We start from the raw sequence: 20,856 nt of genomic DNA, 5'->3' as shown, positions 1-20,856 counted from the left end.
AACACAGGGCACTCACTTATACACACACACCCAACACAGGGCACTCACTTATACACACACACCCAACACAGGGCACTCACTTATACACACACACCCAACACAGGGCACTCACTTATACACACACACCCAACACAGGGCACTCACTTATACACACACACCCAACACAGGGCACTCACTTATACACACACACACACCCAACACAGGGCACTCACTTATATACACACACCCAACACAGGGCACTCACTTATACACACACACCCAACACAGGGCACTCACTTATACACACACACCCAACACAGGGCACTCACTTATACACACACACCCAACACAGGGCACTCACTTATACACACACACCCAACACAGGGCACTCACTTATACACACACACCCAACACAGGGCACTCACTTATACACACACACCCAACACAGGGCACTCACTTATACACACACACCCAACACAGGGCACTCACTTATATACACACACCCAACACAGGGCACTCACTTATACACACACACCCAACACAGGGCACTCACTTATACACACACACCCAACACAGGGCACTCACTTATACACACACACCCAACACAGGGCACTCACTTATACACACACACCCAACACAGGGCACTCACTTATACACACACACCCAACACAGGGCACTCACTTATACACACACACACCCAACACAGGGCACTCACTTATATACACACACCCAACACAGGGCACTCACTTATACACACACACCCAACACAGGGCACTCACTTATACACACACACCCAACACAGGGCACTCACTTATACACACACACCCAACACAGGGCACTCACTTATACACACACACACCCAACACAGGGCACTCACTTATATACACACACCCAACACAGGGCACTCACTTATACACACACACCCAACACAGGGCACTCACTTATACACACACACCCAACACAGGGCACTCACTTATACACACACACCCAACACAGGGCACTCACTTATACACACACACCCAACACAGGGCACTCACTTATACACACACACACCCAACACAGGGCACTCACTTATACACACACACCCAACACAGGGCACTCACTTATACACACACACCCAACACAGGGCACTCACTTATACACACACACCCAACACAGGGCACTCACTTATACACACACACCCAACACAGGGCACTCACTTATACACACACACCCAACACAGGGCACTCACTTATACACACACACCCAACACAGGGCACTCACTTATACACACACACCCAACACAGGGCACTCACTTATACACACACACCCAACACAGGGCACTCACTTATACACACACACCCAACACAGGGCACTCACTTATATACACACACCCAACACAGGGCACTCACTTATACACACACACCCAACACAGGGCACTCACTTATACACACACACCCAACACAGGGCACTCACTTATACACACACACCCAACACAGGGCACTCACTTATACACACACACCCAACACAGGGCACTCACTTATATACACACACCCAACACAGGGCACTCACTTATACACACACACCCAACACAGGGCACTCACTTATACACACACACCCAACACAGGGCACTCACTTATACACACACACCCAACACAGGGCACTCACTTATACACACACACCCAACACAGGGCACTCACTTATACACACACACCCAACACAGGGCACTCACTTATACACACACACACCCAACACAGGGCACTCACTTATACACACACACCCAACACAGGGCACTCACTTATACACACACACCCAACACAGGGCACTCACTTATACACACACACACCCAACACAGGGCACTCACTTATATACACACACCCAACACAGGGCACTCACTTATACACACACACCCAACACAGGGCACTCACTTATACACACACACCCAACACAGGGCACTCACTTATACACACACACCCAACACAGGGCACTCACTTATATACACACACCCAACACAGGGCACTCACTTATATACACACACCCAACACAGGGCACTCACTTATACACACACACCCAACACAGGGCACTCACTTATACACACACACCCAACACAGGGCACTCACTTATATACACACACCCAACACAGGGCACTCACTTATACACACACACCCCAACACAGGGCACTCACTTATACACACACACACACCCAACACAGGGCACTCACTTATATACACACACCCAACACAGGGCACTCACTTATACACACACACCCAACACAGGGCACTCACTTATACACACACACCCAACACAGGGCACTCACTTATACACACACACCCAACACAGGGCACTCACTTATACACACACACACACCCAACACAGGGCACTCACTTATATACACACACCCAACACAGGGCACTCACTTATACACACACACCCAACACAGGGCACTCACTTATACACACACACCCAACACAGGGCACTCACTTATACACACACACCCAACACAGGGCACTCACTTATACACACACACCCAACACAGGGCACTCACTTATACACACACACACACCCAACACAGGGCACTCACTTATATACACACACACACCCAACACAGGGCACTCACTTATATACACACACCCAACACAGGGCACTCACTTATACACACACACCCAACACAGGGCACTCACTTATACACACACACCCAACACAGGGCACTCACTTATACACACACACCCAACACAGGGCACTCACTTATACACACACACCCAACACAGGGCACTCACTTATACACACACACCCAACACAGGGCACTCACTTATACACACACACCCAACACAGGGCACTCACTTATATACACACACCCAACACAGGGCACTCACTTATATACACACACCCAACACAGGGCACTCACTTATACACACACACCCAACACAGGGCACTCACTTATACACACACACCCAACACAGGGCACTCACTTATACACACACACCCAACACAGGGCACTCACTTATACACACACACCCAACACAGGGCACTCACTTATACACACACACCCCAACACAGGGCACTCACTTATACACACACACCCAACACAGGGCACTCACTTATACACACACACCCAACACAGGGCACTCACTTATACACACACACCCAACACAGGGCACTCACTTATACACACACACCCAACACAGGGCACTCACTTATACACACACACCCCAACACAGGGCACTCACTTATACACACACACCCAACACAGGGCACTCACTTATACACACACACCCAACACAGGGCACTCACTTATACACACACACCCAACACAGGGCACTCACTTATACACACACACCCAACACAGGGCACTCACTTATACACACACACCCAACACAGGGCACTCACTTATACACACACACCCAACACAGGGCACTCACTTATACACACACACACCCAACACAGGGCACTCACTTATATACACACACCCAACACAGGGCACTCACTTATACACACACACCCAACACAGGGCACTCACTTATACACACACACCCAACACAGGGCACTCACTTATACACACACACCCAACACAGGGCACTCACTTATACACACACACCCAACACAGGGCACTCACTTATACACACACACCCAACACAGGGCACTCACTTATACACACACACCCAACACAGGGCACTCACTTATATACACACACCCAACACAGGGCACTCACTTATACACACACACCCAACACAGGGCACTCACTTATACACACACACACACACACACCCAACACAGGGCACTCACTTATACACACACACCCAACACAGGGCACTCACTTATACACACACACCCAACACAGGGCACTCACTTATACACACACACACACCCAACACAGGGCACTCACTTATATACACACACCCAACACAGGGCACTCACTTATACACACACACCCAACACAGGGCACTCACTTATACACACACACCCAACACAGGGCACTCACTTATACACACACACCCAACACAGGGCACTCACTTATACACACACACCCAACACAGGGCACTCACTTATATACACACACCCAACACAGGGCACTCACTTATACACACACACCCAACACAGGGCACTCACTTATATACACACACCCAACACAGGGCACTCACTTATACACACACACCCAACACAGGGCACTCACTTATACACACACACCCAACACAGGGCACTCACTTATACACACACACCCAACACAGGGCACTCACTTATACACACACACACCCAACACAGGGCACTCACTTATATACACACACCCAACACAGGGCACTCACTTATACACACACACCCAACACAGGGCACTCACTTATACACACACACCCAACACAGGGCACTCACTTATACACACACACACACCCAACACAGGGCACTCACTTATATACACACACCCAACACAGGGCACTCACTTATACACACACACCCAACACAGGGCACTCACTTATACACACACACCCAACACAGGGCACTCACTTATACACACACACACCCAACACAGGGCACTCACTTATATACACACACACACACCCAACACAGGGCACTCACTTATATACACACACCCAACACAGGGCACTCACTTATACACACACACCCAACACAGGGCACTCACTTATACACACACACCCAACACAGGGCACTCACTTATATACACACACCCAACACAGGGCACTCACTTATACACACACACCCAACACAGGGCACTCACTTATATACACACACCCAACACAGGGCACTCACTTATACACACACACCCAACACAGGGCACTCACTTATACACACACACCCAACACAGGGCACTCACTTATACACACACACCCAACACAGGGCACTCACTTATACACACACACCCAACACAGGGCACTCACTTATACACACACACCCAACACAGGGCACTCACTTATACACACACACACCCAACACAGGGCACTCACTTATATACACACACCCAACACAGGGCACTCACTTATACACACACACCCAACACAGGGCACTCACTTATACACACACACCCAACACAGGGCACTCACTTATACACACACACACCCAACACAGGGCACTCACTTATATACACACACCCAACACAGGGCACTCACTTATACACACACACCCAACACAGGGCACTCACTTATACACACACACCCAACACAGGGCACTCACTTATACACACACACCCAACACAGGGCACTCACTTATATCACACACACCCAACACAGGGCACTCACTTATATACACACACCCAACACAGGGCACTCACTTATACACACACACCCAACACAGGGCACTCACTTATATACACACACCCAACACAGGGCACTCACTTATACACACACACCCAACACAGGGCACTCACTTATATACACACACCCAACACAGGGCACTCACTTATACACACACACCCAACACAGGGCACTCACTTATATACACACACCCAACACAGGGCACTCACTTATACACACACACCCAACACAGGGCACTCACTTATATACACACACCCAACACAGGGCACTCACTTATACACACACACCCAACACAGGGCACTCACTTATACACACACACCCAACACAGGGCACTCACTTATACACACACACCCAACACAGGGCACTCACTTATACACACACACCCCAACACAGGGCACTCACTTATATACACACACCCAACACAGGGCACTCACTTATACACACACACACCCAACACAGGGCACTCACTTATACACACACACACCCCAACACAGGGCACTCACTTATACACACACACCCAACACAGGGCACTCACTTATACACACACACCCAACACAGGGCACTCACTTATACACACACACCCCAACACAGGGCACTCACTTATACACACACACCCAACACAGGGCACTCACTTATATACACACACCCAACACAGGGCACTCACTTATACACACACACCCAACACAGGGCACTCACTTATACACACACACCCAACACAGGGCACTCACTTATACACACACACCCAACACAGGGCACTCACTTATACACACACACCCAACACAGGGCACTCACTTATACACACACACCCAACACAGGGCACTCACTTATACACACACACCCCAACACAGGGCACTCACTTATATACACACACCCAACACAGGGCACTCACTTATATACACACACCCAACACAGGGCACTCACTTATACACACACACCCAACACAGGGCACTCACTTATACACACACACCCAACACAGGGCACTCACTTATACACACACACCCCAACACAGGGCACTCACTTATACACACACACACACCCAACACAGGGCACTCACTTATACACACACACCCAACACAGGGCACTCACTTATACACACACACCCAACACAGGGCACTCACTTATACACACACACCCAACACAGGGCACTCACTTATACACACACACCCAACACAGGGCACTCACTTATACACACACACCCAACACAGGGCACTCACTTATACACACACACACACCCAACACAGGGCACTCACTTATACACACACAGCCAACACAGGGCACTCACTTATACACACACACCAACACAGGGCACTCACTTATACACACACACCCAACACAGGGCACTCACTTATACACACACACCCAACACAGGGCACTCACTTATACACACACAGCCAACACAGGGCACTCACTTATACACACACACCCAACACAGGGCACTCACTTATACACACACACCCAACACAGGGCACTCACTTATACACACACACACACCCAACACAGGGCACTCACTTATACACACACAGCCAACACAGGGCACTCACTTATACACACACACCCAACACAGGGCACTCACTTATATACACACACGCTCTGGAAAAGCAACTGGAGACCCATCTCTTCCCCTCTCCTTTCTCTGTTTCACTCTGTCTTTCCCAAACCACATAAAGCTCCCATTCTCCATGTTAACCCTTCGCTCCATCGCACTGCAGTCTCCTCCTCTCCCTCTCGCCATCCTGGTCTACCCGGATACAGATCCCGGGAATAACAACCCCCCTCCCCCCTTTACGTAACACTTAAAGCCCCGCACTGGCTCCCAGACCATGGTAACAGACTACCACACATCTGTATAGACTAACACTCATTCATATCATGATAGTTATATTACCATGTATATATAGTAAAATACACAAGGGCAAGCTTATGCGTCACTATTGTACTTCATAAATCATATATTTCTTTGGGGGGGGGGGGGGGGGTCTAAAAAGTGTATTTTTAATGTTCCTCTGAAGTACAGGTGCTCTCCAACCTAAGTTAGACTTAGCTTTACTTTAGGAGAGGAGTTTTTATTTTAGGGAGGTCGAACATCTATCTTCCCGCTCTCCTCCTCTCTCTCCTGCTCAAGTGTTTTCCCAGGCTGTCTGGCATGGCTCTATCCGTCTGCTGGCTCATACTGCCTCCAGGTGGACAAACACACACATTACATCTCAGCCACGGAACAGGGACAGGGGACGATGGTGCACCTAGACGCTGATCTGGAGTCAGTTTGGTATGTTCCCCCCATATAATGGTTAAGGTTAGGATTTGGCAATGTTGAGTTGATCCTAGATCAGTGGCTCGGGAGTGGGAACAGGAGAAGTACTGTGCTCTGGAACAGGGTAATGCTCAGTGTTAGTGCGCATGTGTCCTGTGTCTGTAAATAACAGACGATAAAGAGCTCGACTGTCGATGGTTGATATGTGTGTACTGAAGAACACTGAGCATCTCTTGTACCCATGTCCATGATTTGTCTGAGCAGGCTGGATCACACACTGAAACACACTCAGGAAAGCTTCAGGATGGCGTGACACACACTAGTTCTGCCTTTTTACAGAAGCCGAATTCCATGATTTGATTACTCAGGAATAGATGACATCATAGCGCTCTGTCTCTAGGGAAGACACAGAGGCCAGGTGGAGGGTGGGGTGTGTTGTGGTGCATTCAGGGGGCCGTTGGTTTCCACAAGTGACATGGGGACCTGTGCCCAACATGACTGTTACCGTGGTAACTGTGGAGGGTGGCGAATCGAGTTATAATTGGATAGAGCAAATGATTGGTAGGAGGAAGGAGAGAGAGGGGGAGAGATGGATTTGGGGAGTGGGAGAAAGTGGGCGGGAGAAAGAGGCGAGAGAGAGAGAGACTGTGGCGTGCCCCTATATGTGATGCCAGGTGAGAGTGGGAGTCAGGGTGGGTGTTGGAGGGAGAAAGAGGAGAGAGAGAGAGACTGTGGCGAGCCCCTATATGTGATGCCAGGTGAGAGTGGGAGTCAGGGTGGGTGTTGGAGGGAGAAAGAGGAGAGAGAGAGAGACTGTGGCGTGCCCCTATATGTGATGCCAGGTGAGAGTGGGAGTCAGGGTGGGTGTTGGAGGGAGAAAGAGGAGAGAGAGAGAGACTGTGGCGAGCCCCTATATGTGATGCCAGGTGAGAGTGGGAGTCAGGGTGGGTGTTGGAGGGAGAAAGAGGAGAGAGAGAGAGAGAGACTGTGGCGAGCCCCTATATGTGATGCCAGGTGAGAGTGGGAGTCAGGGTGGGTGTTGGAGGGAGAAAGAGGAGAGAGAGAGAGACTGTGGCGAGCCCCTATATGTGATGCCAGGTGAGAGTGGGAGTCAGGGTGGGTGTTGGAGGGAGAAAGAGGAGAGAGAGAGAGACTGTGGCGAGCCCCTATATGTGATGCCAGGTGAGAGTGGGAGTCAGGGTGGGTGTTGGAGGGAGAAAGAGGAGAGAGAGAGAGACTGTGGCGAGCCCCTATATGTGATGCCAGGTGAGAGTGGGAGTCAGGGTGGGTGTTGGAGGGAGAAAGAGGAGAGAGAGAGAGACTGTGGCGAGCCCCTATATGTGATGCCAGGTGAGAGTGGGAGTCAGGGTGGGTGTTGGAGGGAGAAAGAGGAGAGAGAGAGAGAGAGACTGTGGCGAGCCCCTATATGTGATGCCAGGTGAGAGTGGGAGTCAGGGTGGGTGTTGGAGGGAGAAAGAGGAGAGAGAGAGAGACTGTGGCGAGCCCCTATATGTGATGCCAGGTGAGAGTGGGAGTCAGGGTGGGTGTTGGAGGGAGAAAGAGGAGAGAGAGAGAGACTGTGGCGAGCCCCTATATGTGATGCCAGGTGAGAGTGGGAGTCAGGGTGGGTGTTGGAGGGAGAAAGAGGAGAGAGAGAGAGACTGTGGCGAGCCCCTATATGTGATGCCAGGTGAGAGTGGGAGTCAGGGTGGGTGTTGGAGGGAGAAAGAGGAGAGAGAGAGAGACTGTGGCGAGCCCCTATATGTGATGCCAGGTGAGAGTGGGAGTCAGGGTGGGTGTTGGAGGGGGCGGAAAGTCAGGGACTTCACGTAGAGCCTCATGTCAGAGAACAGGAAACACCCACAGAGAAACTGGACATAAACACACACACACACACCCACAGCATAGATAAACACCTCATACAGTGTGAAGATATTCCTGTAGACACAGAGTATTATGCAGTCCCTCAATATGTAGCTTTTGGTTCGATGAGAACAAACTCCTACACAGATACAGGGCAGAGGTCCACCAATCAGACAGGAGAGGGAGATCGTTAAGCTTAGCTGAGGGGGTCTCTCTCTTTCCAGATTTTCTGCCTTTCATTTCAACACTCTCCTCTCCATGTCCTTTCATTTTGTCCGGAGGACTAGTGGTTTGTCACTATTCAGTCAAGTCTGCATGGTGATCTATTAGGTCTCTCAGAGCTAGAGGAGGATTCAGCCCAAGTGATCTCATAATTCTAGGTTTAGTCTATCCTCAATTTAATGGCTTGAATGTCTATTGATAATCTCTTGTATTTCCTGCCTGTTGTTCTGTGATCTGTCTGCACCCGCGTGCTGTTTCATTTGTTCCTACCCGACATTCTTTCCTACCAAACAGAAATGTGTGTCACATAGCCTACATAACAAAATGACTGTTGTTTAACTTGCATATGTTAAAGCCCCCATGCAGTCTTTTTATTTTTATATCATCACTGTGGGCCCAATTCAGACATAGGAAATGTATACCTTTCCTACGCACACCTTTCCTACGCACTCTCAGTAGTTGGTATTCACACTTACCTTATGCCAGGTACATAACAGGCTTTGCTGGCTTGGTTCCCTTGCGCGCTCTGAATACATTTTATTCAACCGCTGAAAACCCACCCACTTGCCGGCCAACAGATTTTCTCATTGAGTTTTGATTCAATGTATCTAAAGCCATCCCTTTAAATGTGGCAGCTTTAATTAGAATTGTCTCGACAGACTATATGGAGGGAACAGTTCAGATTATTGAGGATCAATGAAAGAAAGACTTGAAAATACGTGTATATTCATCTCTGTTTCATCATTTTGTAGATTATTTAGGGTTAGGAAAGCATTTATAAACTCATTAAAAACAGGTTTGTAGAGCTTTTACGCACAAAATATACTGAATAAAAATACAACACGCAATAATTTCAAAGATTTTACTGAGTTACAGTTCATAGAAGGAAATCAGTTAATTTAATACATTCATTAGGTCCTGATCTATGGATTTCACATGACTGGGAATACAGATAAACATCTGTTGGTCACAGATACCTTTAATAAAAAAAGGTAGGAGCGTGGATCAGAAAACCAGTCAGTATCTGGTGTGACCACCATTTGCCTCATGCAGCACGACACATCTCCTTCACATAGAGTTGATCAGGCTGTTGATTGTGGCCTGCGTTTATATTTTTGTTCAGTGTAGTTTAATAAGTTGTTTACTATGACAACAACATCTGCCTGATCTGAGCTAGTCGCGCTCGCTGTGACCTTATTGGCTGGCTCCCAAAGCTCCCTGTGAGATGACTGGCTAGAAGAGGGAGATTAGACCCTCCCTCTATTGTATTTGAACAGACCAGTTCAAATAAAATGTACACTGTGCTGGAGGGTATTAGATACACTATTTGTCATAGTTTAGACTGTGTGTTATGAAGTATGTTATTTGCAGCTATAAGTGAGAATTGTGTGTAGATGTACTGTGCCAACACACTCAATTTGTCATAATGTGTGTTTGCACGTGTTATGAGTTTTCTATTAGCAGCAGTATTTAGTGATAAATGATATGTAGACATCTATAGGCAACCTTTTATCCAGTAATAGGAGTTGCAGTCAGTACCCTTAGTAGTTGATTTGTGTGTTTGCACTCACTGCATTGTGTGTGTGTGTGTGTGTGTGTGTGTGTGTGTGTGTGTGTGTGTGTGATCCATCTCCCCCATCTCTGGCCTCTCCACCCTTCCTCCTATAAGAGAAGTTCTGTTTTCCCTCCCTCTCCCCTCCCCTCTACACAGAATGACTGTTAGTCTATTTTTACACTGATACTACCTTCTCCCTCTCTTCCATTACCACCCATTTCCCCTGTTTCTAAAACCTCCACCACTCATTTTCTTTCTCAGTCCTGGTTTGTGTGTAAGTGCGACTGCGTATGTGTGAACAGGTGTGCATGTGTATACAGTACACTCTTGTGTTCTTGTATCTGTCAGAAAGCGTGTGTGCTTGTTGTGTGTGTGCATGATGTGTGTGCTCAACATATACACACACATTTAAAAGTCAGTCTAGGGAATGTTAAGCTGCACTATGGAAACATTTTGAAAATGAATATTCTGGGATTGAATGGCCTTTTTATGGTGGAAAATGGCATCATCGCTCGCCTCCCCTCTCCGTTTCTGACTAATGACACGGAAACTGAGAGAAACGCTCCACAAACAACTCAATCATTTACCACTCAGTTTACATGCCAGTGTGTGTGTCTGTGGCGTACACATGTGGTTAAATAACATGTTGGAATAGAGTGAATAAGGGTCCAACCATCTGATTTCATCGTTCCACAACCATTAGGCTACTTGTAATACTGCTCATGACTACCATTATGTAGAACTACTGCTGCTGCCTGTACTGACTATCTAAAACACAATGGTAGTGGAGCAATTAGTTGAAGAAGTAGTAGAATAGTAGTCTAGTTGGTTCCTCTAAGCTTCTCTAATGCTGCTAATTACTCATTACCAATACTGTCTCTTTTTAGCGTTCCTGTAATTCAGTCACATGGTGAGTGTGTATGCACTGCTGAGTCATAAAACACATGGCTGAGCACTGAGCAGCAGTTATAACATCAGAGAGTAGGCTACATTAGATGATGCTAGATGACTGGTTGATGTTATTACACTGTAATAACCCTACAGACTCAGAGGATAAATGACCTGATTCCTGGAATGCGGAAGGGAGTTGTCTGGAAATATTATTAATGCATTTAATAACAAAAAGCCCAAAGATACAGATAGTGTGGTCTCACAGGCTTCACCGGGTTGTCACTAGTTGCCACAGCCACAAAGTCATAAACCCTGCCTATTTCTACAATTGATCTTCTTAAAATGTGATTTTAAACCTAACTCTAACCTTAGTGGAACTGACAGCATTTTAGCAACATGACATTTTATTTAAAAAATCAGTTCATATACACCCCCAGGAAGAATATTACACTTTTTTATTTATTATTCTAAGTGAGCACTTAGATATGGTAATTTTCATGTTTTCATAAATTAATAGAATGTTTGGGAACAACGTATAGTAAGTCATTTGTGAGATTTTTTTTTAGCAATATAGAGTGGGAAAGCGGCCATGCGTTTGGACAATTAATAGACACTGCAGGAAATAAAACCTAATAAAAACATACAGTACCAGTCAAAAGTTTGGAGACACCTACTCATTCCAGGGTTTTTGTTTATTTGTACTATTTTCTACATTGTAGAATAATAGTAAAGACGTCAAAACTAGTAAATAACACAAGTGGAATCATGTAGTAACCAAAAAAGTGTTTAACAAATCAAAATGTATTTTTTTTTTTGATTCTTCAAAGTATGCCCTTTGCCTTGATGACAGCTTTGCACACTCTTGGCATTCTCTCAACCAGCTTCAGGAGGTAGTTACCTGGAATGCATTTCAATTAACAGGTGTGCCTTGTTAAAAGTTAATTTGTGGAATTTCTTTCCTTCTTAATGTGTTTTAGCCAGTCAGTTGTGTTGTGAAAAGTTAGGGTTGGTATACAGAAGATAGCACTATTTGGTAAAATACCATATAAGTCCTTATTATGGCAAGCACAGTTCAAATAAGAAACGACAGCCCATCATTACTTTAAGACATGAAGGTCAGTCAATCCGGAAAATTTAAAGAACTTGGAAAGTTACTTCAAGTGCAGTCGCAAAAACCATCAAGCACTATGATGAAACTGGCTCTCATAAGGACCGTCACAGGAAAGGAAGACCCAGAGTTACCTCTGCTGCAGAGGATAAGTTTATTAGAGTTACCAGCCTCAGAAATTGCAGCCCAAATAAATGCTTCAGAGTTTAAGTAACAGACACATCTCAACATCAACTGTTCAGTGGGGACTGCGTGAATCAGGCCTTCATGGTCGAGTTGCTGCAAAGAAACCCCTACTAAAGGACACCAATAAGAAGAAGAGACTTGCTTGGGCCAAGAAACACGAGCAATGGACATTAGACCGGCAGAAATCTGTCCTTTGGTGTGATGAGTCCAAATTTGAGATTTTTGGTTCCAACCGTTGTGTCTTTATGAGACACAGAGTAGGTGAACGGATGATCTCCGCATGTGTGGTTCCCACTGTGAAGCATGGAGGAGGAGGTGTGAGGGTGTGGATGTGCTTTACTGCTGACACTGTCAGTGATTTATTTAGAATTCAAGGCACACTTAAACAGCATGGCACCACAGCATTCTGCAGCGATACTCCATCCCATCTTGTTTGCGCTTAGTGGGACTATCATTTGTTTTTCAATAGGACAAAGACCCAACATACCTCCAGGCTGTGTAAGGGCTATTTGATCAAGAAGGAGAGTGATGGAGTGCTGCATCAGATGACCTGGCCTCCATAATCACCCGACCTCAACCCAATTGAGATGGTTTGGGATGAGTTGGACCGCAGAGTGAAGGAAACAGCCAACCAAGTGCTCAGCATATGTGGGAACTCCTTCAAGACTGTTGGAAAAGCATTCCTCATGAAGCTGGTTGAGAGAATGCCAAGAGTGTGCAAAGCTGTCATCACGGCAAAGGGTGGCTACTTTGAAGAACCTCAAATATAAAATCTATTTTAATTTGTTTAACACTTTTTTGGTTACTACATGATTCCATATGTGTTATTTCATTGTTTTGATGTATTCACTATTATTCTACAATGTAGGAAATAGTAAAAATAAAGAAAAACCCTTGAATGAGTAGGTATGTCCAAACTTTTGACACTGGTACTGTATGTCTCGTCCAGGACCGGAGTCTACGCAGACCGGTGTGTCATAGCCAATCGGAGCTACAGTAGGCCTTTATGCAAACATGCCATTTGCCACACAGGCCTGCCATCATTCACTTTGAACTGGACTGTGTGTTTACAGGCAGTTGCAACAGCGCAGCTTTAGATCATTAGAACGCATTTGCCAAAAGCCACAATATAGACCTGAATGGATTTCTGCAAATACCACAGGAGTCCTCTTACATTTGCCTATTTATCAAACAACCACTCGGTGATGCACATCAACAAGATCATTAACTAATGCTCGCCAGAGCAAGATGTGCTAAAATCTAACGTTAGATAAACCCAAACTTTCAGCTAGTTGGCCGTAAAATTGCACTGATAAACGATGGGGAATTGTAGCCTACTCTTCCTTCGGCAGCTTGTCCCAACCAAGCTAACTGGCTAGCTTGCTACTTCCAGACACAAATGAGAGAACACCTCACTCTGACCATTTTACTCACCCTAGCAGAGTTGGTTAGGTTGTTTACATGTTATCTAGCGTGGTCTTGACTAACTATTACTTTTTTCCCCCTTGCGTTTGCTGACACCGGTCATATTCAGCAGGTGTTGTGCGTTCGTAAATTCATGAGTTATTCTGCGCTCTGGCACACTCAGACAAGAGTGCTCTGAAATCAGAGTAAAGGGGAAAGTCAGTTGTACAACTGAATGCATTCAACTGAAATGTGTCTTCTGCATTTACCACAACCCCTCTGAAACAGAGGTGCGGGGGGCTGCCTTAATCGACATCCACGTCTTCCGCGCCTGGGGGACAGTGGGTTAACTGTCTTGCTCAGGGGCAGAACAACAGATTTTTACCTTGTCAGCTCGGGGATTCGATCCAGCAAGCTTTCAGTTACTGGCCCAACACTCTAACCACTAGGCTAGCTAGATATCCAGAGTGAATTTGCGAACGCAAGAGATATGCTAGCTAACTGGATGACAGTTATTCAAGTTCTTGCTAGCTAACCAAATGACACCTGCTGTGAAAAGCCACCGGAAAAGAAGTCACTCACCCACTCCTCCAATGGCATGACTTCCTCCTAGCAGCTAGCTAGCTAGCTAACTAACGCTAGGCTCTGTGTTTTTAGCTTGCTACATAAATAGATACGCGAGTCTATTAGCCATGTTATGACTGACTTGTGATCATAGCCCTTGCTAGTTTGATTGTATTGACATTCCAGCCTTTACATTTGTGCGTTTTGTCCAGATTATTGAGTCATTGAAACTGAAACACCGCATCCTGAATGGAGGCAGCAAACAATGTACCAGGCCAGCTGTGATTTTCAACCTGATAGCAATATTTTTTGGACTACCAAGGAATCTATCAGTGAATTATAATCATGCATTGAACTGCATCCATCTATTCTGGCAACAATGCCTTAGTGTACCTCATGGAATGTTGAGTCAAATAGAACCTTTTTTTTTTAAATGTTTTAATAAAAGTTGTTTTTTGTAGCATAAACTTGGAATTAGATATTTTTAACTGATGCGATTGTCTGTTTGTTTCATATCTGCAAAGTAGTTAAAACACTTGTCATTTGCACTTTAACCCCACTGCTAATCTTGCCTAACCCTAACCTTAAATTAAGACCAAAAAGCACATTTTTGTTTTCATACATTTTTACCATATTGCCAATTTTGACTTTGTGGCTGTGCTATCTAGTGGAAACTGCTTCACAGCTCCACTTCAAAGAGTTTGATTTCTAGAGCGCCCCCTATGCAGATGGACGAAGTCGGTACTGCATATCGTTTTTTTACTATTTTTGGTGAGAGGGACCTTATTTAAACTTCTGTCAAGCGATTTATTGTCCTCAATCTGAGTGTCTCTTGTCGATTTTCTTGCTCTGCAATCAATCTTGCATACTTCCTAAAATAGACCAATGGAGATGGGACATGGACGGGATTATGTAAAGTAATTATTGCGGTATGATTCAGGTTGGGGAATTTGGGCTTTGTATCCAATAAATTAACGCCAGATACGTCACGGTTGGATTGAATAACATAACAGCCAATACGAAGTCATGGCCCAATTTTATATGTATTTTTTTAGGAGCTCTATTTCATTGCAGCGATCAGTGACTGACCGAGTGAGATTTGCATATGACTGACGTTCCAGTGTATATTTAAACCAATCAGCGGTCACGGCGGTGGGATGACAGGTGGCTGCCTTGACCAATGGCGGAGCTTAGATGTAGAGAGGCCAGGGCACGGTTGGGCGAGGTTGACACATTGAAAGAGCGAGAGGGGGCAGCCTAGTTTACAACAAGAGGGGAGGGAAAAAGAAAGAAAGGGCCAGACGAAGCCAGAGAGGAGAAATTGTGGGGAAGAGAGTTGAGCTAAAGTGAGGAGATGTTATGATACGATAACTTTTCTACTACAAATACCTACCGAGCTGACGGACAGGAGTGGGCGCGCGCGAAGTGACCTGCTGCAGGCGGAGATCGCACCGGACCTCGAGCTGCTATTTCTATATAAAGCCCACGATTCCACGGATCTGTGTCAGAGCATCTCCGGCTGGCCTCTCGCTTCGGTTTCCTGCCTTTGAGCTCAACCCTGTCGTTTTCTTTGGTCCAAGGGGAGCAGCAACCAACACAGAACAGTGCTGTGGTCTCGCCCCACTTTCTGTCATTGGGGTCCGAGTTATCATCATCGCTGCTGCTCATGACAGCGTTGGAGTGAAATACTTCTGCCAACTATATTTTCAGTCGATTACCTTTTTGAGACGTTGATAGATACGAGGCAGGAGTGTGTGCGGGAGCCGACTGAGGCCAAGGTGGTGTTTTAAAATATATATTAACGTGAGTGGGGGTAGCGCATTGGTGGCTAGCTTGCAAAAAAAAAAATGGGTCTTTGGATTTAACCAGCAACTGGAGAGCCAGTAGGACATGGGAGATAGGTGAATGCACCAGTTTTACGCACACCTGCATATGATCCGCCTTGTGTGGTAGAAAGTTAATTGATGGTGAATACGATTTCACGTTGCTTTACATTTGAATATGAGTTGGTGCCAAAGCAATAGAATATCAATGTTGGATGCTGACATTAACCATACGGCTAAACAGGCAGGTAGCTAACGGTTTTGGGAGTAAACAATGCAGGCGTATTCAGACAGGTTTTAGTAAATTTAGCTACCATCTTATAGATCTAGTACGCAGCAGTCATTGTTCCTCGAATAATTTAAGTGGTTTCATGGTGTGAAGAAAAACAATAGTAACAGACTTTTGTTGTGTAAAGGAAGGGTAGTGACATGAGGACAACAATTGCGTTTCTTTGACTGCTTTCTGTTTCTGTTCTGCGGGTGCAGGGCCAGGGGCGTTCCGGAGGCTACGGTGTTATTTGGACCGGTGCACATGAGGCTCGGGTTGCCTTCTCGAGTTGAACCTGTCGGCTGTATTTTGAAGTAGCACAGGTTATTTTGACTGACAATTGTAGTGCTACTTGCGTCAATGTAGACTGCAATAAACCCGTCTGTGTTGGCCAGCTAACATAAGATAAACAATTGGGGTTGTCACTTGTCCTCCAAACTTCAGCAAGACCCAGAGTAAACGCATGATGTTGCTGAGCATAGCCTGCACTGGAGTTTGACGGCAAATAGCTGCTGCTAGCTTGTGTTAATTCAGCTAACTAGTAGTTGTGTATAACGTTACACACGGTCCGATGCATACGCCATTGATTGATAGATTCAGACAGATACAAATCCCTTCAATAAACAAATCTAGCAGGATGATGAATTTGATAGCTTTGTCATTTTGAGCATTTGCATAACAACTAGCTAGCCAGATAGCTAATGCACGTAGTTAGCTAGCCAGCTTGCTATCCACTGCTAGCAATTCATGTTAGTGTCGTCCAAGCTAGCTGTCAGACATTCTTGGTCGACACATGCAATACATCGAATACTCCGGAGATCGTTTCTGCCTTAAACAATTTACTAGCCTTTCGTACCATTTGTACACTGCTAGACTGAAGCGAGTACGTGTAGAGACAAGTTAAACATAGCCGCGAGGATAGCATATGTCTCGGACTGATGTGCCAATTTCCTCCGTGGATGAGGGTGAGGCCTAGTTAACCCATTCATGACCGCAGCACTCCAGTAATGTAAACAAACAGACGAGGGTGCATCAGAGGTTATTAGACCAAGAGGAACACAGACTTCTCCGATGATATATAACATATTGTCTCATCTGTATCCTGTTGCAACTTGTGACTATTTGGCAATCCATTTTACATTGTGTTATTCCCCGTATTTCATGTTCTGCACTGGGGAAATGTAATTGTTATCGTCAATGCGCGTGAATAAATAGGCTGCTCGCAGAGAATGCGGCATTCTGAAAAGATGAAAGCCTGAGCTGGTCTCATGTTGTTGACCGTTACGCCTGGGACGTTATTTTAATCAGAAATGAACATTTACAGATATATCTGTAAGCCACCGGATAAATCATAATAGCAGTGCGTCTATTGTAGTGAACGTTGTGCGTGATGACCGCAATCTGAAGATAAGCGTCAGATGAAGGCACCATCGAGCACTGTTGCTTTTTTGTTTCATCGATGGAGTTGCCATCCACTATACTATCTTGGATCACTGATGGATGTTTGAACACATGGATTTTTATCTGACATTGTAAAGGGACTCTCGTTTTTGGAAAAACACCATAAAGGACCCTTTTCAACCATGTATTCATCAGAAAGCCCTCAATACCTCCGGCAAGGACTGAGCATGTTTGGTCAGTCAATGTCATTTACTACCTCTGTTTTTCATATTTGTCTTCAGCACCATTTTGAATATTGTAGCATTATGAATTTACAGTGCGATATAAATGGTATATACAGGTCTTTCTCATGGCTGATTGATACTCACATAGATCAGCTACCTGCTGGTGAGTTTCCAGAGGTGTCCCATATGGGGAGCAGCAACAGCCATGAGTATATACCTGAGGCTAATTAGTTAAGCCAGTGAGCCACTGGTTCTGGGAAGATGGGCCTTTGATAGTCACCTCTTGACCATACTAGAAAATTGTTCATGTTGTCATAAATAAACTATTAGCAAGTGTATGGGCTAACAACAAAATGTTCCCCAAATCTGGAAATAGAATCTTGTTTATATAAAAGTTGAGATTGTTTATAGGAAGTTGAGATTTTATAAAAATATGTTTGAGCTAGCTTACTATGAGGAGTGCATTGTCTGGACATATTGTGAGTCCATAAACCGTTGTGAAAGGAGTAGGCCTAACCATTTCTTTATATATTTTTTACAGTCTGGACCAACGTGGAACCCCGGTCGGTTCCTGTGTTTCCCTGGCATTCATTGGTCCCTTTCCTGGCACCAACCCAATCAGATGCATCTACTCAGTCTGGTGAGGGCCAGCAACCAATCAATCACCCCCAAGCTGCCAGTCTGAAAACAGGTAGGTTGTTGGTGAAATTCTACCCAAATCCCAGCAAGATTACAATTTCTACCATGATTTCAAACACATGAAACATAATGGATTACGTAACACAAACATTGGTATTACCAGATAACTTTCAGAGATTTGAATCATTGCGAAAATACCCCCTTTTCCTGTCTTTCTCAGAGTCTCAGGGGGGTGCAGTGCTGCTACAGGAGGCCAACGAGGACACCCCCACCCTGGAGAGAGGACCCACAACAAGGCCAACTCCCTCCACAGATGACCTGGCCCCAGAGAGGGAGAGAGAGGCCGAAAGAGAGAGGCCAGACAGTGAGACTGAGAGTGATGTGGATGACCCGTAAGTGTGGTGTGTGTGTGTGTGTGTGTGTGTGTGTGCGTGACTGCATGTGGACACTAGGGCTGACCCCAATTAGTCGATTGTTTGGTCGTTAGGCTGTTGGTTGACTGAGAATTATTTTAGTTGAGCTGTAGCAAATTTATAAAGTACCAGTCTAAAGTTTGGACACACCTACTCATTCCGGTGTTTTTCTTTATTTTGACTATTTTCTACATTGTAAGACAAGTGTGCAAAGCTGTCATCAAGGGGAAGGGTGGCTACTTTGAAGAATTTCAAATCTAAAATATATTTAGATTTTTTTAACACTTTTTGGTTACTACATGATTCCACATGTTATTTCATAGTTTTGATTTCTTCACTATTATTCTACAATGTAGAAAATAGTAAAAATTAAGAAAAACCCTTGAATGATAAGGTGTGTCCAAACTTCACACACTGAAGGTCTATAGGTTCACCACTGTACTAACCTGTCACACACTGAAGGTCTATAGGTTCACCACTGTACTAACCTGTCACACCTATAGGTTCACCACTGTACTAACCTGTCACACCTATAGGTTCACCACTGTACTAACCTGTCACACCTATAGGTTCACCACTGTACTAACCTGTCACACCTATTGGTTCACCACTGTACTAACCTGTCACACCTATAGGTTCACCACTGTACTAACCTGTCACACCTATAGGTTCACCACTGTACTAACCTGTCTATAATAGATAAAAAGGCTGTTAACCTGTTAGGGCTAGGGGGCAGTATTTGCACGGCTGGAGATTTTTTTTTTTTACCCGATTTAATCTGGTTACTAATCCTACCCAGTAACTAGAATATGCATATACTTATTA

At 45.6% G+C, this 20,856-nt stretch overlaps 1 protein-coding gene across 1 annotated transcript in view; it reads left to right on the top strand.

Moving 5' to 3' along the window:
• The window catches only part of LOC106605863 (protein capicua homolog), a 77,525-nt gene that overhangs the window by 31,565 nt on the left and 25,104 nt on the right, over positions 1–20,856 (top strand). Inside the window, 2 exon segments of the mRNA XM_082975503.1 lie at positions 19,521–19,670; positions 19,839–20,010. Of these exon segments, the coding sequence (XP_082831629.1) occupies positions 19,521–19,670; positions 19,839–20,010 (322 nt within the window).

The sequence above is a fragment of the Salmo salar genome, chromosome 05 (assembly GCF_965601325.2).
Source record: "Salmo salar chromosome 05, fSalSal1, whole genome shotgun sequence".
NCBI classification, from domain to species: Eukaryota; Metazoa; Chordata; class Actinopteri; order Salmoniformes; family Salmonidae; genus Salmo; species Salmo salar.
The sequence above is the reverse complement of the archived record's forward strand: the minus strand, read 5'-3'. Positions and strand labels throughout refer to the sequence as shown.